This window comes from Euleptes europaea, chromosome 14 (genome assembly GCF_029931775.1).
Source record: "Euleptes europaea isolate rEulEur1 chromosome 14, rEulEur1.hap1, whole genome shotgun sequence".
NCBI classification, from domain to species: domain Eukaryota; kingdom Metazoa; phylum Chordata; class Lepidosauria; order Squamata; family Sphaerodactylidae; genus Euleptes; species Euleptes europaea.
This window is the reverse complement of record NC_079325.1, coordinates 18,202,317-18,221,065: the sequence shown is the minus strand read 5'-3', so window position 1 is coordinate 18,221,065 and position 18,749 is coordinate 18,202,317. Positions and strand designations below refer to the sequence as shown.

Genomic DNA, 18,749 nt, shown 5'->3' with positions numbered 1-18,749 from the left:
AACTATGGTTTGAAGCTGAATCCTATTTTCACAATCTAGCCATTGTTTAAAAAAAATGGTTTCCTGTTATGTCTGAACCAAGGCTAATAGATCTTAGCTCCTCCAATGGTTGTGATCTACAGCAGTGTAAAGAGACCCAAGATCACAGGATTTTTTGCCCCTACGGTCGGTACGCTGCCACTCACAGGTTACATTCCTCTCATGAATTTAACTACAGGGACAAATCCGACCACTGTCCTAACATAATATTTATTTATTTATTGAGTACATTTTTATCCTGCTTTTCCTGCAGGAAGTTTAGCAAAGTGTACATTACCCCCTCTTCCATTGTAGCCTTACAACAACCCTGCAAAGTAGGTTAGGCCGAAAGAGAAAAGGACAGGCTCAAGGTCACATAGCAGCCTTCATGGCAGAGTAGGAATTTGATCCTGTTTCTCCCAAACTTTACCCACTACAGCAAGCTGGCTCTTACATGCAAATCTAAGAGCAAACTAAACATTAACACACAAATGCGAGCATTAAACTAGGCAACACACAGCTTTTGTGGTTTTCAGCTGCAAGGAGGAGAATAGGAAAGGGGTTCAATGCTTTCCCTGTCCTCTGTTTTTCCAATGCAGTCCCACCCTGCCCAGTTGTTTTCCTTCCAAGGGTTTCCAGACACGTGTTTACGTTTGCAAACGGTGCCCAGAACCCTGTGGAGGTAAAAGCACCTGGAGGGAGGGAGTTGCGGAAAAGTGGCAAGGTTAATTGAATTTGTGTTTGCAGGCAACATTTGGGTTGGCCTTTCTCCAAGCAGTTTAAAGAGTCTGTCGGAGAGAGCAGGAGAGATTCACTCGTGTTTACCTTGAGCTTTGCCAAACAGTATAATCTCTCATATGCCAGCACCGTGCTGTGCTAAAAGCAAAGTTCCTGCTGCTACACAGGAAATGACAAACAATAGCAGGAAGAGGAAACTCCCTCCGTTCTTGGTCCTGTGGAAAAGCTAAAGCATGCGCTCCGTATGGTGGGTTCTTGGACGCCACTCAGGACACGTCCACATGGCACATTTCTGGTCTATTGGTAGAACACTATGTAGAATGGTACTAGAAACATGGGGAAAGTGACTTACAGAAAGTATGATCCAACCAAACTTAGGCACTTAAATTTTTTTAAAAATTAAGTTTGTATAAAAAGACAAATAATTGGGTTCTGGATCAAATCAAACCTGAACTTTCCTTCTCAGCCTAACCTACCTCACAGGGTTGTTGTGAGGATACAATAGAAGAGGGAAGAACCATATCGTAACCAGCTTTGGGTTCCTGTTGGGAGAACAGTGGGGTATAAGTATCTACTGTTTTTTCTGGTTCTGTTCCAAAACAGGGATGAACAGCAATCATTTACTCTACAAAGCGTATGAGCAAAGGAAGGTCAGACCAGAACCAATGGGTTGAAATTAAATCAAAAGAGTTTTCAGCTAAACATTAGGAAGAACTTTCTGACAGAGCAGTTCCTCAGTGGGACAGGCTTCCTTGGGAGGTGGTAGGCTGTCCTTCTTTGGAGGTTTTTAAGCAGAGGCTAGATTGCCATCTGTTAGCAAGGCTGATTCTGTGCACTTAGGCAGATTATGAGAGGGACGTCAGGAAGGATTGTGCCAATGTTTGGCTCTCGTGGCCCTTTCTTAGATGCCCAGGGTAATGCCGATCACCACTTTAGGGTCAGGAAGCAAATTTCCTTCAGGCCAGATTGGTCAGGGATCCTGGAGGTGTTTTTTTTTTTGGGGGGGGGGTCATCTTCTGAGCATGGAATGGGGTCACTGGGGGTGTTGGCGGGGGAGGTAGTTGTGAATTTCCTGCATTGTGCAGAGGGTTTGGACTAGATGACCCTGGTGGTTCCTTCCAACTCTATGATTCTATGATTTTAATTTACTGCCAGAGTGAGAGTAAGCTACTGTTGCTTGAAAACAATGGCACAAAATAGCAAATGCTCAGTCATAACAGCTTCCTTTCCTCCCCCTTTTTTTGGTTCAGCTTCAAAGATCGGTTCCATGCAACCGTCAGACAACTTACACCTGGCTGCGAAATCACTTTCCTGCAATCTGAGGAAGGCAGTGGGAGAGGAGCGGCTCTCATCTCCGCCGTCGCTTGCAAAATGGCCTGTATGCTGGGCCAGTGAAGCATTGCAGGCAAAGGACCATTGACAGGGAAGCCAACCCACCCCACCTGGGCAGTGCCTCCATCCGGTGCCAGGCTGAGAGCACAAACAACGGAAAGATGGTTTCTCGGGGGGGGGGGGGGATAGATGATAATGGGTTCCTACAAAGCACCCCTAACCTCTACCTGTAGACAACACAATAACCATGCCAATTACAGCCTCTATTTTCTGTTCTTAAAATCTTCTCCACTAATGCAAGGTTTGGAGTTTCCAAGTGTGCAATAAATAATTTCACTTAGTCTGACAGTAGGGTGGGGTTGAGGGATGAGAAGGGAATAAATAGGTTTTGGTTTGTTTTTTCTTTTTTTCTTTTGTGACATGCTCTAAAGAAGGGTTCTGGGCTAAACTGAATCCAGTTGGCCTGAACAATCAGATACCATTTCTCCCGCAACAAATCAGGTTCAGGAGGGAATTCATATTTTGTGCCTATCCGTTATTGGTGGCAGAATTATCAGTGGCAGCAGGGAAGGATATTGAATAACCTCCTTAATTTCCTGCCAGCTTGAGATTTTTGATGTTTTCGCCATTCCTTAAATTCTTTTGTGAACACAAGCCTAAATGAATATCCTCTCAAGAGGAAGAATCTCTAAGCTGATATGGTTCACCTCTGATCATTCGCCCAGTGTCCAAATTTTGGTATCACAGCAGCAGTGTTCTCAAAATTCCAAAAGCATCCACAGGGTCAACAAGGTTGGGGGCCCCTGACCTATAGAGATCTGCTGGACGGTCCTTACTCTGGACTGATTCCACTTCAGTTTTCCAACGCTAGAAGCTGAGAAATATACCATACCCAGCAACCTGCCAAAATCCAATTTCAGATCTCTCAGTCAATAGAACTAAGAAAATCCACCAAAGACTGGTCCATATGTCAAACTGTGAGATAATGAAAAGGGGCACCCCTTCCCTGTGGCAAACAACTTCACACTGGTAAAGATAATAACGAGCATTTCTCTTCTCAGGAGGTTCACACACAAGCGTAGAGTGTCTGGTGTGGAGGATCTGGGCAGGTTCACAAATTACACAATAATAAATAATGTGACCTGCATGATGTGTGAACATTGCACTGTTAATAGAGCCCTGTATGCAGGATTTGAATCCTGCCCTTTCGCACTTGAGTGTATATTGAGTGAATGTGGTTCTCCAGAGAAGGTTATGTTCTCCTTAAGATTGTAATTGGAAGGATGACTTTGAAGCTGCTTCATGTGTAGGCCTTGGAAAAGATGTATCTGTTGTGAATGTTGCATTTCAGTTATCGTAGCTCAACAATTATTACTTGTTTACTTTGGGTGATTCGAATGCCTTTCCTAAGATAGTGCTTCTGTTGCAGGGATGCCATATTCCCTAGCAGTTGTGCCATAATATTTTGCCATTTGCTGGTGCAGCCATTGCTACAGCAAGCGTCATGAGGAATGTGGTTGCCCCAGTGTCACTGGCATGGATTGGACAATGCCTGTGCCATCACCAGTGAACAGCAACACAACAACCTTCCTGCCATTTTGTGGTCTTTTAGCATAGACCTAATTTCTTCTTTACTATATTTTCAAATAGTCTCTAGAGACCGAGCGTTCCTTGTGCTCTACCAAGTGAGGTGGCCCTTAAAACTAAAGCAGGGCAAATTTTAGTAAGTTTGCTCATAGCCATGCTTAACCATTTCACGAGCGTTTTGCTTGTTATTTTTTTAATTGTTTTCCTTTGAAAGATGTGCCATTAAAATACTCATGTCAAATGATTTGAAGAAAAAGACAACAGTGGCTAAGGTTGCCAACCCCCAGGTGGGAGCTGGAGTTCTGGAATTACAGCTGATCTCCAGACCTCAGAGATCAGTTCCCAGGAGAAAACAGCAGCTTAAAAAGGGCAGACTCCACAGTATGCCATAAAGTTTAGGAGAAATGGAAGCCCCTCTCCAACTGCAGCCCCAAATCTCCAGGAATTTCCCAAGCCAGAATTGGCAACCCTAAACAAGGCTGTCCCGCTTGTAGTAAGGCTGCCTATCATCTATTTATATCTGGACTGGCACAATTACTTCTGAATCAGGGACAGTAAAGGATAAAAAGCAACTGCATTGCACTTTAACTGATCATTGGACTAAGTCATAAGCCATTGCCCTGGGTTTCATATGCAGCAGAATGAGGTGGGGGGATGTTCAGGCGGTAGAATGGACCGCACCATACTGCCAGGAGAGGTTGCAAGAAATGTTCCCTTTTGTTAGAAAAACTCTGCAAGTAAAAAACAAGAACTATCAAATCAGGAAGAAAACGTCTACCCAACTCTCTCCCTGCTCTGCTAGTTTTCTGGCTGCAGGGAGGTGGGACTTTTTAACATCAGGGAGTCTGAAGTGATCTAGTCCACTCTGCCATCTCATGACTCTGCCCCTTCATTCCCACTGTATTTTGCTTTAGCCATTTTGTGACTCTGCCACCCTATTCCCATTGCATATTGCTCCAGCTACAGTGACACACAACTGAGTTACGATCTGTACAAGTATTGACCATTTTCAGATATTTGATATTGGCATGCCATTGTGTGAATGGAACAGGACGTGTCTTTTCTGTGCATGAGCAGCTTCAGTATACAAAAATGGGCCCCAGATTTTTAGGGGACATTCTGTTCATGAATGGAAAAGGCTCCGTAAAATGGTGATTGCCTGTATTGGGAGGATGAGTCATGCATGCTCCTGTTATGTGCAGTCGGAATGCCAAAACCAAATGTCTGAAAGAGGTTTAGGAAAACCACCTATTTGCCAGAAATAGGTACAAACAGATCTGTGCTGGCCATTTATACAAGACATCTGCACCGAAAAAAACCACAAACATGCGCACAATTCTGTTTGTAAAATGTAACATCTACCCCCATGACAAGTTCCTTCAGAATCCTGATTTCAGATATAGTGTTATTTGACTCTGTTATCCTTCTTACTGCAATGTCTTTTTTTTCTGTCTCCTGCTATCCTGCAGGAGCATTTTGTATTAAAAATATTAAGAATAAAATTGTAAAAAAATATATATTTCACCACTTGTCCTTGTTGTTGTGCCTTATCCTAAGACTACTGATCACATCTTGCTACCATTTAAAGTACAACATGCTGTCAAAACTACCGGGCAAGAAATAAATAAGGTTCTGCCTGAACAAAAAGCAAAATATTTCGCTGCAGAAATCAGCACACAACATTATGGAAGAAGTCACGCTAAAGAGGATGCTGAAGGTTGCTGTTTCCGCACAGCAATGATTCCCTGTTGTGCAGTCATTCATTGCTGCTATAAATGCAGAGGCATTCACAGTGGCCACGGAGTGTCCCCATGGGAGGATCCTACATTTGTTGATCTTCGTCCCCACATCCACCATTTCCCCCCCTCCCCAAAGTCACTGGAGAGCTTTCTGCGTCTAAAAAATTGGTTGTTCCTATATAGGTATATTGTAATAATCCTATAGCAGCTACCGATTTTTTTTCAAGCCAGCAAAAAGGCCCCAGGTGGCACAGCAGGCAGAAAAACAGCAGCAGGGAGGGGATGGCAGAATAGTGCTGTTGCACATGGGGTTATTTTGAAAACCTGCACCTTCTCATTCATATACCATACAAACCCACGTGGACCGCAGTCTTTTGGAAAAGATCATACCAAAGCAGATGAAACTCTAGAAAGTGGATGAATGGAGGACAATGTTGTGTGGATCCCCCCCCCCCCGCAAATGCTTTACTCTGAGCAACAAGTCATTTTGTGGCTTGTTGGTATTTGCATAGTTTATCACAAGCTACCCTGCATTCATGGAGCCCCGAGTACCATATGCAGGACTATCCCATTTTAATATGTTGGCAGGCAAGTTTGGCAAAGCAACATTACATTTCCCAAGATGTACACTTCCCAACATTACATTTCCCAAATCATCATTTGCATGATGATTAAAGCAGGATTTGAGCCCAAGTCTCCCCAGCCCCAAAACTGAGCCATTACATGTGTAGGAGTGGGGAAACCAACCCAGTTCACCAGACTAGGGTCCACTGCTCATGTGTAGGAGTGGGGATTCAAACCCGGTACTCCAGATTAGTGTCCACCACTCCTAACCACCACACCACGCTGGATTCCATATCTTTTCTATGTACTTATAATATGTCACAATAACAGATGTTTCCTTTCTGGCAAGTGCCATTTGACATAAGACAGGGAGGCAGCACAGCCAGAGAAAGAGGGATGAGAGCAAACATTCATGGGATTGGGGCCAGAAGAAATGAGGGAGGGGAATCAGAGTCGGCTCCTATACAGAGTTAGGTGCATCTAAGACAATTGACTTCAAAGGCTTTAGCAGCACATAGGATCAGACTGCTAGGAAATATTTAAAGTCTATGAAATACGGTGGAGAAGGAAGCAAAAATATTTACAGGAGAGCAAAAATAATTACAGGAAAGCAATACCCCTACAGTTCATTTCCACCTTACACACAGGCCTAGTTAGTCCATCGACTAATGACAGTTCTAATTCTGACAATACTTCTGTACAGAGAAGGATAAGGAAACAGTCGTTTTGGAATGAACAGCTCAGCTCAGAGAAGCTATAGTTTCCTTCAACTACAAAACCTGGAATGTGGTGCTATCACCCAGGCCTTTATCATTCTTGCAGTATCAAAGCTAGGACTGCCAAGTTTGGTTCTCTCCTGCTGCCGTTCCTGATTTAGCTCACCAAGAGATAAGCCGAGGGATATATCTGAAGCCCACAGTTGACACCACCCAGAATTTCTTTGTTGTACAGGACTTCCAAGATGGTGAGTACCCTGTCCCTCAGCTTTTGCACATTTCCAGCAGGCTTTTGGGCAGCCCTGTATGAAGACTGAACTGCTGCTGTCTCCCACAGAGAGGAAGGCAGTGAAAAGAAAAAAAAAAGGATATGTGGATCCCCCTTTTTTAAGTCTCCCTTCAGCCAAGAGCAATGGGTCAGCCTGCATGTGAGGAAGAAAGGATTGGGGAAAGATTGTCCTAAATTTCAACCAGGAGGTGATGAGGAAGGGTCCTTCTTATCCAAGAGGGGCAGCTTTGGAGATGGAGAGGCAACTTGTTCTGGTGTTGTTTCCTTGCAGGCTTTTCTCCTTCTTGTTAATTCCACTGAGCAATGATCAGCCATTTAAAACGGGCATCAATTAACATAAATTAGCATACTCATGTAAATGTGATCTTGTATTTTGATTCTAGGGGAAGTTATAATCCCATAGGTCGTGTGATGTCCCCACTATGTCACACCTTCCAAATGTTACAGAATACATAATGTGACATATACTACTGTTTATGTATATATTACTGATTATATATTACTGATGTATTTATATATTGCTGATTTGCATCCTGCTTTTTGAGCAGAGCCCTCAAAGCAGCTGACTACTTGTGTATAATGCTCAAATTCAATTTCAAAAGGGGGAAAATAATTGGTGAAATCTTAACTAACAAAACATAAAATCAATGGACCCCAGAGAAGAGATGTGGGTGGGAAGAAAGGAGAACAGATTGAAAAACAGAATGTTGTCATATTGAATAAACAAAAAAAGAAAAGAAAGAAAGAAAAACCAAGCAGGCAAAAAACCTCCCCCATATGAAGAACATTTAGTTCCTCTGAAGAGAGGGAGAAGCAACAACCCAACTGTTCTAGCAGCAGGTGTGTGAGAGTGACTTCATCTATCTCTCCCTCCTCGCTCTGCCACAGATCCTAAACAAAGTTACACCCATCTCAGTCCACTGATTTCAATGGCCTTAAATGGGTGTAACTCTGTTTAGGATTACCCTGCGAGTCCAGCTGCTCCAGGATTTCAATGAATGGAATTCCTTTTAATTATGTGTAGAGGTGCTGAAAGAGTGTATCTATCTATCCACCTCTGTTACATTTTTATCCTGCCTCCCCCACACCAAAGAGCTACACGGATTTCCACTCCTCTATTTTATTCCTACTACAACCCTGTGAGGTAGGTTAGGCAGCAATAGAGTGACTGGGTCAAGGTCACCCAGTGAGCTGTATTGCTGGGTGGGAATTTGAACCCGGATCTTCCCACACTCACAGTGCAATCCTCTGCAGAGTTACTCCAGTCTAAGTCCATTGATTTCAATGGGCTTAGACTGGAGCAACTCTGCAGAGGATTGTGCTGTTAGATTCTAGCCACTACATTGCATCCAGTAATGGAGATCATCTATCAACTGTACTTACTTTGGATGTCCCAACAAATACATTTGGGTGTTGGCTTTCACTATTTTGCTAATGTGCATTAAATAATTTTAGAATTCTGAGCAGGATAGTATTTTGGTGATGGAAAATGTGGTCATCTTAAAACGCAGCAGAGTTAGTTTAATTTCTTAAACTACTGAAATATTTTTAATCAATCAAGAAAACATAAAGTACATTAACATTAATGAAGTCCAAACATAAAGCAACAATAGTTTTAAAAAGCTGAACAAGTATAAGATGAACAACCATGTAAGAACTGATCTGTTCTGCTGAATATCTGTTCCTAAATTGGCTAAGGAGACCATATTAAAAAATTATTACTGTTCGTCTAGAGTCTGATTACATTTGTTAAAGTTGCCAGAGTGGTGTGGTGGTTAAGAGCGGTGGTTTGGAGCAGTGGACTCTGATCTGGAGAACCGGGTTTGATTTCCCCCTCCTCCACATGAGCGGCGGAGGCTAACCTGGTGAACTGGATTTGTTTCCCCACTCCTGCACATGAAGCCAGCTGGGTGACCTTGGGCAAGTTACAGTTCTCTTAGAGCCTTCTCAGCCCCACAGGGTGTCTGTTGTTGGGAGGGGAAGGGAAGGGGATTGTTAGCCTGTTTGAGTCTCCCTTAAGTGGCAGAGAAAGTCGGCATATAAAAACCAACTCTTCTTCTTCTTCTGTTCAAATATAGGTTGCAATCCTAAAAACACGTTCCTGGGAGTAAGCCTCACTGAATAAAACATGTTACTTATGAGTAGACCTGCTTAGGCTTGCTCCAATAGATTATTACTATTCAAATACAATTTATGAATGGCCTGTCCTAGTCAATGGAAAGATCTGATTATTTCTATGGATCTCTCCTCCACAAATCTGTCTATTGTCCTTTTAAAGCTGTCTAAGCTGATGGCTATCACTACACCTTATGGCAATGAGTTCTGTAAGTTATTTAAGCATTTAAAAGATAAATTCCTGACCCATGGGGTGCATTTAAGAGATGAAATACTTTGTTTTGTCTCTCCCAGATTTACTGCCATCAACATAATTGGGCCCCCTTTGGGAGGGGGGAAAGCAGAGTAAAAATATCTAAATAAATGAAACTACAGGGTATTTCCAAATTCTAATTATTTTGAAAGAGGAAGAAAAGGTTATTCTGCTTCATCTCTGTAGTATATATTTGGGCTCTAAAATGAAAACCGTCTTCCAGGCTCTGGTTCGTTGTACCCCTCCTCTCGGGTGACAAGATCCCTTTGTTGTTGTTTTTTTAATCATTCTTTAAAATAGCAGAAAAAAGAACAAGGGAAAAAAATAAAATTCAGCAACTAAATAAAGTTTTTAAAAGAAACAAGTAAAAAAGATATACATAAAGTAGAGACAAAAATATATAACAGTGGTGGTAGATCTACATATAAGTTTCTATAAATATGTTTCTATAAATATCTAAAACTTATTCATACACACACATGAACACATGAAGCTGCCTTATACTGAATCAGACCCTTGGTCCATCACAGTCAGTATTGTCTACTCAGATCAGCAGCGGCTCTCCAGGGTCTCAGGCAGGGGTATTTCACATCACCTACTTGCCTGGTCCCTTTAACTGGAGATGCCGGGGATTGAACCTGGGACCTTCTTCATGCCAAGCAGAGGCTCTACCACTGAGCCACAGTTTGTGCATTCAAATATTGATATTATAAGTTTCTCAATCCATTGATTTACGGGAGGTGGGCTTTTATTTTTTCCATTGTTGTAATACAAGTCTTTTAGCTGTAATCAGGGCACGGAGGGTCCATTTTCATTGACTATTGGTTAGCTTCCAAGAGACGGGCAGATACTGGTAGTTTAAAAGTACATAAGCATTCTCAAAAATCAATGAACACTGATCTGAGTAATAACTTCTTCCCAGAAAACCAAATTTCTGGACATATGTTTAAGGAATGTGCCCTGTGCATTACGATGCCAAGATCCCTTTCTTGTTGACTGGCTGGGACCCAGGACAACAGAACCTCCAGTGCCTTAATCTGTGACCTTCCCCCCCCCCCCCCCAGGCCAGCAGAAAAGCTGGGACTCGAAGCAAAGCGGCCGCAAAGCGTCAGCAGCGGGGTTCCTCCAACGTCTTCTCCATGTTTGAGCAGTCACAGATCCAGGAGTTCAAAGAGGTGAGGAAGGCTGCAGCCAGTTTTCCAGGTATAAGCAGAAAGCCAAGGAAATAAATTCAGCCAGTGTCTAATGAGTGCCTTTGACAGAGGTGGATACTTAGGGGTGATTTACGCAGACACCAGGAGATTATTTCTAAACCGAGAGGTAATGGAAGGCTTCTAACATAAGAACATATAGGGATGTCCTGCTGGACCAGGCTGATGTCCCATCTAGTCTATCATCCTGTAGCCCAGTGGCCAACCAGGATGCCCTGGAGGTTCCACATACAGGGTACAGAAGCCAAGGCCTCCTCTGATGTTGCCTCCTGGAAGCTGTATCCAGACATTTATTTATATAATTTATACCCTGTCTTTTTCCACAATGGGGACCCAAAGTGGTGTACATAGTTCTCCTCTCCCCCATCTTTTGTTCACAACAACCCTTTAAGGTAGGTTACGATGAAAGTATGTGACTAGCCCTTGATCACAAAGCAAGCTTCCATGCCAATGGAAGATCTGAACCTGGGGATTTGAACAATGAAGACTTGAGATCCCCAAATCCCCATTTGAACCTGGGTCTCCCAGATTCTAGTCTGATACTCTAACCACTACAACATACTCTGGAGCTCAGAAATTTACTGCTCCTGTATGTGGAAGTTCCCTTTAGTCATCGTGGCTAGTATCTATTGGTGGACTGTGCCCTGTGCATTACGATGCCAAGATCCCTTTCTTGAGTCTACCTAATACCCCTTTAAAGCCATCTATCTATGTAGTGCTGTCACCTGGAAAACTCAGGCTGGCCTGATCTTGTCAGATCTCAGAATTTAAGTAGGGTTGACCCTGGCATGTATTTGGATGGGAGACCTCCAAGGAATACCAGGGTCGTGATGTGGAAGCAGGCAATGACAAACCACCTCTGAATGTCTCTTGCCTTGAAAACCCCACCTGGGGTCACCATAAGACAGATGTGACTTGATGGCAAAAAAAAAAAAATCTAAGTACTACATTACTACATTCACTGGCAGCAAATTCCACAATTAATTCCTTTTTGAGTGAAGAATTATTTCCGTCCTCCAGCCCGGAAGCTCTCTATAATGTCCCAGAAGCTCTTTCTTTCAACACCAAAAGTTGAGGGATGGCCACTGGTGAAGGAAAGGCATGTGGTGACATCACCATATAAAAATAGCCATTGGAATTTGTTCTTTGACATGATTTAAACTCGACGCCCCTGATGGGCCTGAAGAGCTTACCCATGTGATGTTTCATGCGCCTAACGTATTGTTTAAATGGGCCCTTGGATACAATGCATGTAATGTTAGCATCCGAGGGATTCATAGCACAAGTGGGGGTTGTGCAAGTGTGCTAATGTGTGTGCACAGTGGCCCAGTGGGTGTATGCAACATCACAAAGGTAAGTTCTTCCCATCTGCAACCCGTAGAGGAAGGTTACAAAGGAGAGTAGCAACATTGGGTTACACATGAGTCAATCCTCCCCCAGTTTTATGATCCAAGGTGTGTGTGTGTGTGTGGGGGGGGGAAGTACTGAAAATACTTTTGGGACAAAAAAACCCATACAATCCAACGCAGTAAAGGCCGTTCCACAAGTAATGGTGCCATTGAGGCTAATATAAATAGTGGTACCATTCAGAAACATTCTGGAAAACATTTCAGTCTGCCAGCATACTCTTTTGCTGACCTGAAAGGCAACATTCTTCAACAAAGGAGACTCAAATGGGAAATTTCTGGACAAGAACTCATCACCAGGCTTGGCAGCATTAAAATAGCATCAATAGACATTATAGCACTATCATAATTATTTATTTTAAAAGCCCTCAAAAACCTACCTGCTGGCATGGCAGGGAAAGAAATCTGGGAAAATGGCACCCACAAGGTACTGAGCACAGGGAAATGGTGCTGTTGTGGGTGGGACCTTTGCAGGTTAGGAAAATGTTCACCATTCCTTCCAGATGGCTTGACTATGTTCTTTTCAAAAAGATTAGAGTAAAGCTTGTTTGAGGGGTGGGGGACACCTGGAAATAGGACAGTTACAGCAGGACATCCTGTGGAAGTGGCAAAAACATCCCCATTTGGAAGCCAAGGCCTGGTAGAGTTATGAGGTTGATGAGATAAACATCAGGGCACGAGATATGGATTCCTGGGATGGGTAGGATGGGGACATATTTGTGTGTGTGTGTGTGTATCACGATCATTGTGACACAAAGGATTGTTTATCTTTCCCCAAGGCATTCAGCTGTATTGATCAGAACCGTGATGGCATTATCAGCAAATCAGACTTGAAAGAGACCTATGGCCAACTCGGTGAGTGAGTCTAGTTGTTAGGAAAAGGCACTCTCTACAATTTCAGAGGTTTCATCATCATCTCATCATTAGCTGCTGCCGGAGAAAACAGTGTCAGGTACAAAGGCCATTTTAGGGTTGCCAGTTCTGGGTTGGGAAATACCTGGAAATTTGTGGGTTGGAGCATGGGGAGGGGAGGGACCTCAACAGGGTATAATGCTACAGAGTCCACCCTCCAAAGCAGCCATTTTCTCCGGGGGAACTGATCTTGGTTGTCTGGAGATCAATTGTAATAGTGGGAAAGCTCCAGGTGCTACCTGGAGGTTGGCAACCCTATTCAGGGTCTAACTAACTGAACTTCCAACACTTCCCAGGGTTTTTAAGCCAAACAGAGTCAATGAAGGACCCTAATTAATATTCTGGCTGTGGAAATTGGGAAGAGAAGGCATTTAAACCTTCTACTTCCACACGGCTGTTATTATTGGAAGAGAACTGATGCCTTATCATTGCTTGTATATACTTTTCCCTTTTCAGGGCTAATAACAGTGTGGGAACTGAGTGCAGTATATCAAACCTCCCAAGAAGTAAATTGCAAAAAGTAAAACTTACATTTATTCAAGTAGATTCTGCTCACATTCTTGTTGCAGTTGACAGAAAGATAGAAACCTAATCTAAAGACTCCACTTCATGAATGCAAGTATGAGATATTTGTTTCTACAGGACAGACCTGCAGAAACATCTGTCTCCATTGCAGTCCATGTGGAAAGAGAGAGTAACAATGGCTACTGAGAGAGAAGGAGGAGGGGTCAGAGAGCAGCTCCCAGATTCAGACAAAGGTCATTTATGCATGGGAGTTTTACCTGAGGCTCGTTGCTCACTGGACCCACACTTTCCTGTTGGGGGTGTATGCACCAGCAGTCTCCAAGCTCAAATCAGGAAGTATTTCAACCCCCCCACTCTTGAAATGCTATTTTGTAATTGGCTGTAGTGAGCGAAAAGTTCCCTCCCCCCAAACCTAATTGCAGCATAAAAAATTATTTTAGGAACAAAAAACAAAGCAACCTGAAAAGAAGGGCGGGGGAAGAAATCCAAGCCTCAGTTTTAAAAAGCCTTTCTTCTGCTCAGAAGAGCTCCCAGGAAGCAGTAAGTATTTGAATCCCCGCCTCTTTACATGCTGCTTTGTAATTGGCTGTGAGCAAAACCAAGCTTGTGCATCCCGCACTTTGCCTTCTGCCTGGAGATTTCACCCAGGCTTGGCTCAGGGGAGAGGGAAGAATCGGGTTAACAGAGGAATCGGAAGGTCCAGGATTTGTGAGGGCTGGCAGCAAGGTCATATCTAATGGAGGGAAAACTCGTGCATAACTCCAAGGAACAACTGAGACAGAAGGGGGTGAACGTGAGTGAAAGCATCCATGCATAAAGAGAGCAACATCCCATTCAAGAGATAACACTTACACACTTGTGATTTAGTCCCCCACAATGTCCAGGCTTGCTGAGTCACTTACTCCAACATCAACAACTATCATATGAACTGAAAAGTGAAACTAAAGCAAACGCTTTCCCCTCAAGGGATCATGTGAAAATAACAATAGAATAAGGGATCATCACCAAATTCACCAGTCGCCATGATATAACAATATGTTTACATAATTTTATAACTGTAAATTGCCAAGCACATTTTCCTCCCAGGAAAAGCAGAATGGAATCCTTTCAATAACAGAAATTGTAAGAATGGCATTGGCGCACAACATATACTAGTGATTCTGCCCATGATGTACACAACTTAGGATTGCCAGGTCCCTCTTCACCACCAGCAGGTTTTTGTGGCAGAGCCTGAGGGCAGGGTTTGGGGAGGGGAGGGACTTCAATGCCATAGAGTCCAATGGCCAAAGCTGCCATTTTCTCCAGGTGAACTGATCTCTATCGGCTGGAGATCAGTTGTAATAGCAGGAGATCTCCAGCTAGTACCTGCAAGTCAAGAGCACAAGAAGAGATCATCGTTAAGAAAGCAGTCTGAAAGTGGATGCACTGAAACTGGATGTGACTTCTGCCTATCACAGGAGATATAAAAGGCTTCACTCATCTTGTTACCTGGAAAGGGAGTTTTCATTGGGTGCCTGCTTTCTCTACAGGGAAAATGAACGTGAAGGATGAGGAGCTGGACGAGATGCTGAAGGAAGGGAAAGGGCCGATTAATTTCACAGTCTTTTTAACCCTTTTTGGAGAGAAACTGAACGGTGAGTTAGAACCACCCTGGCCTTACTGAGACAGAGTCCAGTCCACAGAAAATCCCAGGATGATGTGCAGTGCAGCTGTCATCATTCCTCACAGTTCAGCACCTAGTTCCTCTAACAGTTAAATCTCTGAGTGGGTAATGAATGCACCTCCTAGTGTACATGCATGTAAATGCTATGCGCATGAACACTTAAGCACAAATGCACAGCCTGCCATTTCACACACTGCAGCTGCTGTGGCAGGTTCTAAACTGTTGGCAACATATCATAGGGGATATCAAGTTTTCTAGTGTATCTGTAGCCAGAAGAACTTTTAGCCTCTTGACTTTTAAAAATTCAAGAGAGGTCATTGTAGAGTGAATACTTGTGGTAGAGAGCAGATAGTTAACAGCTTTGAATAGAGCATAATAGCAGAGTGGAAGGAGTTTTTATTTATTTTAGATATTTATACCCTGCTTTTCTCCCCAGTGGGGACCCAAAGCAGCTTACAATGTTCGCCCCTCCTCCATTTTATCCTCACCACAAGGCTGTGAGGCTGGTTAGGCTGAGAGGGTGTGAGAGGCCTAATGTCACTCAGTGAGTAAAGTTGCCAACTTTGGGTTGGGAAATTCCTGGAAAACTGGGGATGGAGCCTGGGGGATGGCATGGTTTGAGGCTGGGAGGAACCTCCGTGGAGTGTAATACTAATGCCATAGTGACCACCCTCCAAAGCAGCCATTTTCCCCAGGGGAACTGATCTCTGTAGGCTGGAGATCAGTTGTAATTCTGGGACATCCCCAGGCCCATAACCTGGAGCTTGGCAACCTACCATTGAGATTCCAAGACAGGACTCAAGTGTTTGAATCAGGGTCTCCCAGATCCTAGTCCAGCCTTCTAACAACTACTACACACCAGCTTTGCAAAGTGATCCTTGGTTTGCAATAGTGTAGTTAAAACATCTCTTCATTTTCATTGATGAAATGTTGGAAGGTATGGGATCTGGCCAGGGAACCTCAGCATCATTCACAGTTAGGGTTATTAACTCTGGGTTAGGGAATTCCTGGAGATCTGGGGTTGAGCCTGGGGGAGGCAAGGTTTGGGAAGGGGAGGGACCTCGGTGGGGTATAATGCCATGGAGTCCCCCTCCAGAGCTGCCCTCCAGGGGAACTGATCTCTGAAGTCAGTTGTAGTTCTGGGAGATTTCCAGGCCCCACCTGGAGGATGGCAACAGTTTTATTTCCCCCCTTTGGGCCCAAAGCCCCTGCCTGAACTAGCCTGATTTCCTGATGAGAAGAGGCCCATGTTATCTGACAAGGTTTAAGAATGCATCCTGAACAAGAGTGCATCCTGAACAATCCTTCTCTCCTCCTCCATAGGGACTGACCCAGAAGAATCAATCCTTGCTGCCTTCAAGCTCTTTGATCCCAATGGAACTGGTTGTGTCAACAAAGAAGAGTAAGCACAAACACTACCTCCTTCCTTAGTATAGCCAGTTGGGTTCTGCCCCCCTTTACTTACCTTAATCACCAGAGACTCCCATGCTTGTCAGCACTTCAAAGATTAAAACAGGGACAAACATCTATGGCCCCCATTCTTAAACTAAGGGTAATTTTGACGTCTCCATCCCCTGGCTAGGGTTGCTAGCTCTAGGTTGGGAAATACCTGGAGATTTGGGGGGGGGGTCGAGCCTGGGGTGAGGTTTGAGGCGAGACCTCCACCAAAGCAGCCATTTTCTCCAGGGGAACTGAGATCAGTTGCATAAAAAAGGAGATCTCTAGGCCACACATGGAGGTTGGCAGACCTAATCCTCTCCTTGGTGATGTGTGGGTGAAGATTCTTCCACGTTCCGCTATATTTATATACTCCTCAATAGCCTGTCCTCCACAGATTTAAAAGCCAAGGTGGTTGAAAATCTTTTGGTTGAAAATCTACCCAGACTAATTTAATGGTCCTACAAGATCTTGAATGTTAAGGGAGCATTCAAAATATATTTCAGTAGCTGAACAGTGTAAAATGGCATTGCATGGTGCCTTAGAGCTCATGTTCACAAATGTGCCAACGTGCTCATGAAAGCCAAGATATATCCAGATTTAACTTCTAGAGAACCTGAGTAGGGGGCAGAATCCCCTACTCACAATGACAAAATTTTAATAAGGCATCCCCAAAACCTAAAATATGGAAAATTTTGAAACAGCATTCTGTCAGGAAAAGGGGACTAGAGAATGGGCTTTGTTCCTGATAAATAGGGACAACTGGAATACATAGATTCAAGTTTTCCCAGTAGAGAGAAATCTGAAATGTGGGTAATGTCTGAACTCTAACCTTTTTAAAAACTTGGTTTCCAGGTTTAAACAGCTCCTGCTAACTCAGGCAGACAAGTTCTCTCCTGAGGAGGTGAGGTAACCCTTCTTGATGAACCAATAACTAGAATTTCCCCCATGTATTCCCTCTAAAAATCCCCATTCCCTGATAACTGGAATCTTTTCACAGGCTCAGTAAAGCTAAGGCTCTTAAAATCTCAACTATTAGGGTTCCTAACCCCGGGTTAGGAAATTCCTGGAGATTTAGGGGTGGAGACTGGGAAAGGTGGTGTTTTGGGAGGGGAGGGAATTCAGCTGGGATGTGATACCATAGATTCCACCCCTCTGCCATTTTCTCCAGGGGAACTGATATCTGTAACCTGAAGATCAACTGTAATTCCCAGAGGACTCCAGCCCCCATCTGGATGGGGCTAGCCATATGATCAGTTATGGATTACTGCATATTGTTACCTTCTTCCTGTTTTTCTTTCTTTCTAGGTAGAACAAATGTTTGCTGTAGCCCCCATTGACGTGGCTGGGAACATTGATTACAAATCTTTATGTTATATCATCACGCATGGTGATGAGAAGGAAGACTGACAGAAGAACACTGCCAAAATTCACAGGGTGTGGTGACTACCAGCCCAGTCAGTACAGAACATTGTTAAGTCTTCTACAATAAAACCCCCAATGAGGAAAGAATAAGGCTCCAGTTTTGAGTGTGAGATGAAAGGAAATGTATGGGCGAAGATGGTTATGACATTTTTACAACAGGACAGATCTGGAAAGGCTATCACTATATTTGATCTCCTTATTCCTTTTCTATTTGAAGTCAAGATCCTTAAACAAAATGGTTCTGCAGGTTTGCAGCAGAAGTTGAGTGCAGACAGTACTGAATGGCTGGAATCCATGCCACCAATCCATACCCCCCTCAAACCTCTCCAAAAATGTCCTTTTTAATTAGTAAGGCAACAAATGAATGGCTAAATACACATATACTGTATATGGCACTTGAGAAAGGACAGACGGACAAGCAGACAGATAAATTCAAGTGTGGAATCCATGAGGATTCAGAGGGGGGAATATCCTTCCTCCCGCAGGCCCCCATCTTCTTCTGTCTGTACTTTATTTTCCTTCTGTTATTCTGTTCCATTCTGATTTTTCTCCTTCTGTTTCAAAATGAAACTGTTGAGATCTCATGAGATCTTGGCAGCCATTTAAAGTTATTTAGGCAACCAGAGACAACATCAGATCAATGATGTCGTTGCCTAGGCAATCTAAAATGACTGCCAAAATCTCATGAGGGTAGTCATGCAAGATATTGGCGCTTTTAAACTGTTTGTTCCCTCCCCCCACCCCCGCATTTTTAATTTAAGATTTTTTCTGAAAAACTGAGGGTTCTCCCGGGTTTTCAGAAACATCTACCCTTGGTCG

At 43.5% G+C, this 18,749-nt stretch overlaps 3 protein-coding genes across 6 annotated transcripts in view; all 3 read left to right on the top strand.

Moving 5' to 3' along the window:
* GCK (glucokinase) overlaps positions 1-2,188 on the top strand; it is a 46,399-nt gene extending 44,211 nt beyond the window's left edge. For all 4 annotated transcript variants that reach the window (XM_056859962.1, XM_056859959.1, XM_056859961.1 and 1 more), the window contains one exon: positions 2,007-2,188. In XM_056859962.1, the coding sequence (XP_056715940.1) occupies positions 2,007-2,151 (145 nt within the window). In that variant the 3' untranslated portion in view covers positions 2,152-2,188. The remainder of the gene's footprint in view (positions 1-2,006) is intronic.
* Positions 1-18,749, top strand: part of CAPG (capping actin protein, gelsolin like) — a 245,540-nt gene that overhangs the window by 109,297 nt on the left and 117,494 nt on the right. The window lies entirely within an intron of this gene.
* Positions 6,875-18,009, top strand: MYL7 (myosin light chain 7). The gene is made up of 7 exons (XM_056859967.1): positions 6,875-6,942; positions 10,416-10,526; positions 12,748-12,823; positions 14,935-15,039; positions 16,392-16,470; positions 17,361-17,409; positions 17,814-18,009. Exons 1-7 carry the CDS (start codon positions 6,940-6,942, stop codon positions 17,913-17,915), a joined length of 525 nt encoding a protein of 174 aa, XP_056715945.1. The 5' UTR covers positions 6,875-6,939; the 3' UTR covers positions 17,916-18,009.

What these genes read in the sequence shown, in the direction of transcription:
- MYL7 (XM_056859967.1), top strand. An exon ending in AGAGACCTATGGCCAACTCG is followed by an intron (nt 12,824 to 14,934) that starts GTGAGTGAGTCT and finishes CTTTCTCTACAG; the next exon opens with GGAAAATGAACGTGAAGGAT. An exon ending in ACAAGTTCTCTCCTGAGGAG is followed by an intron (nt 17,410 to 17,813) that starts GTGAGGTAACCC and finishes CTTTCTTTCTAG; the next exon opens with GTAGAACAAATGTTTGCTGT.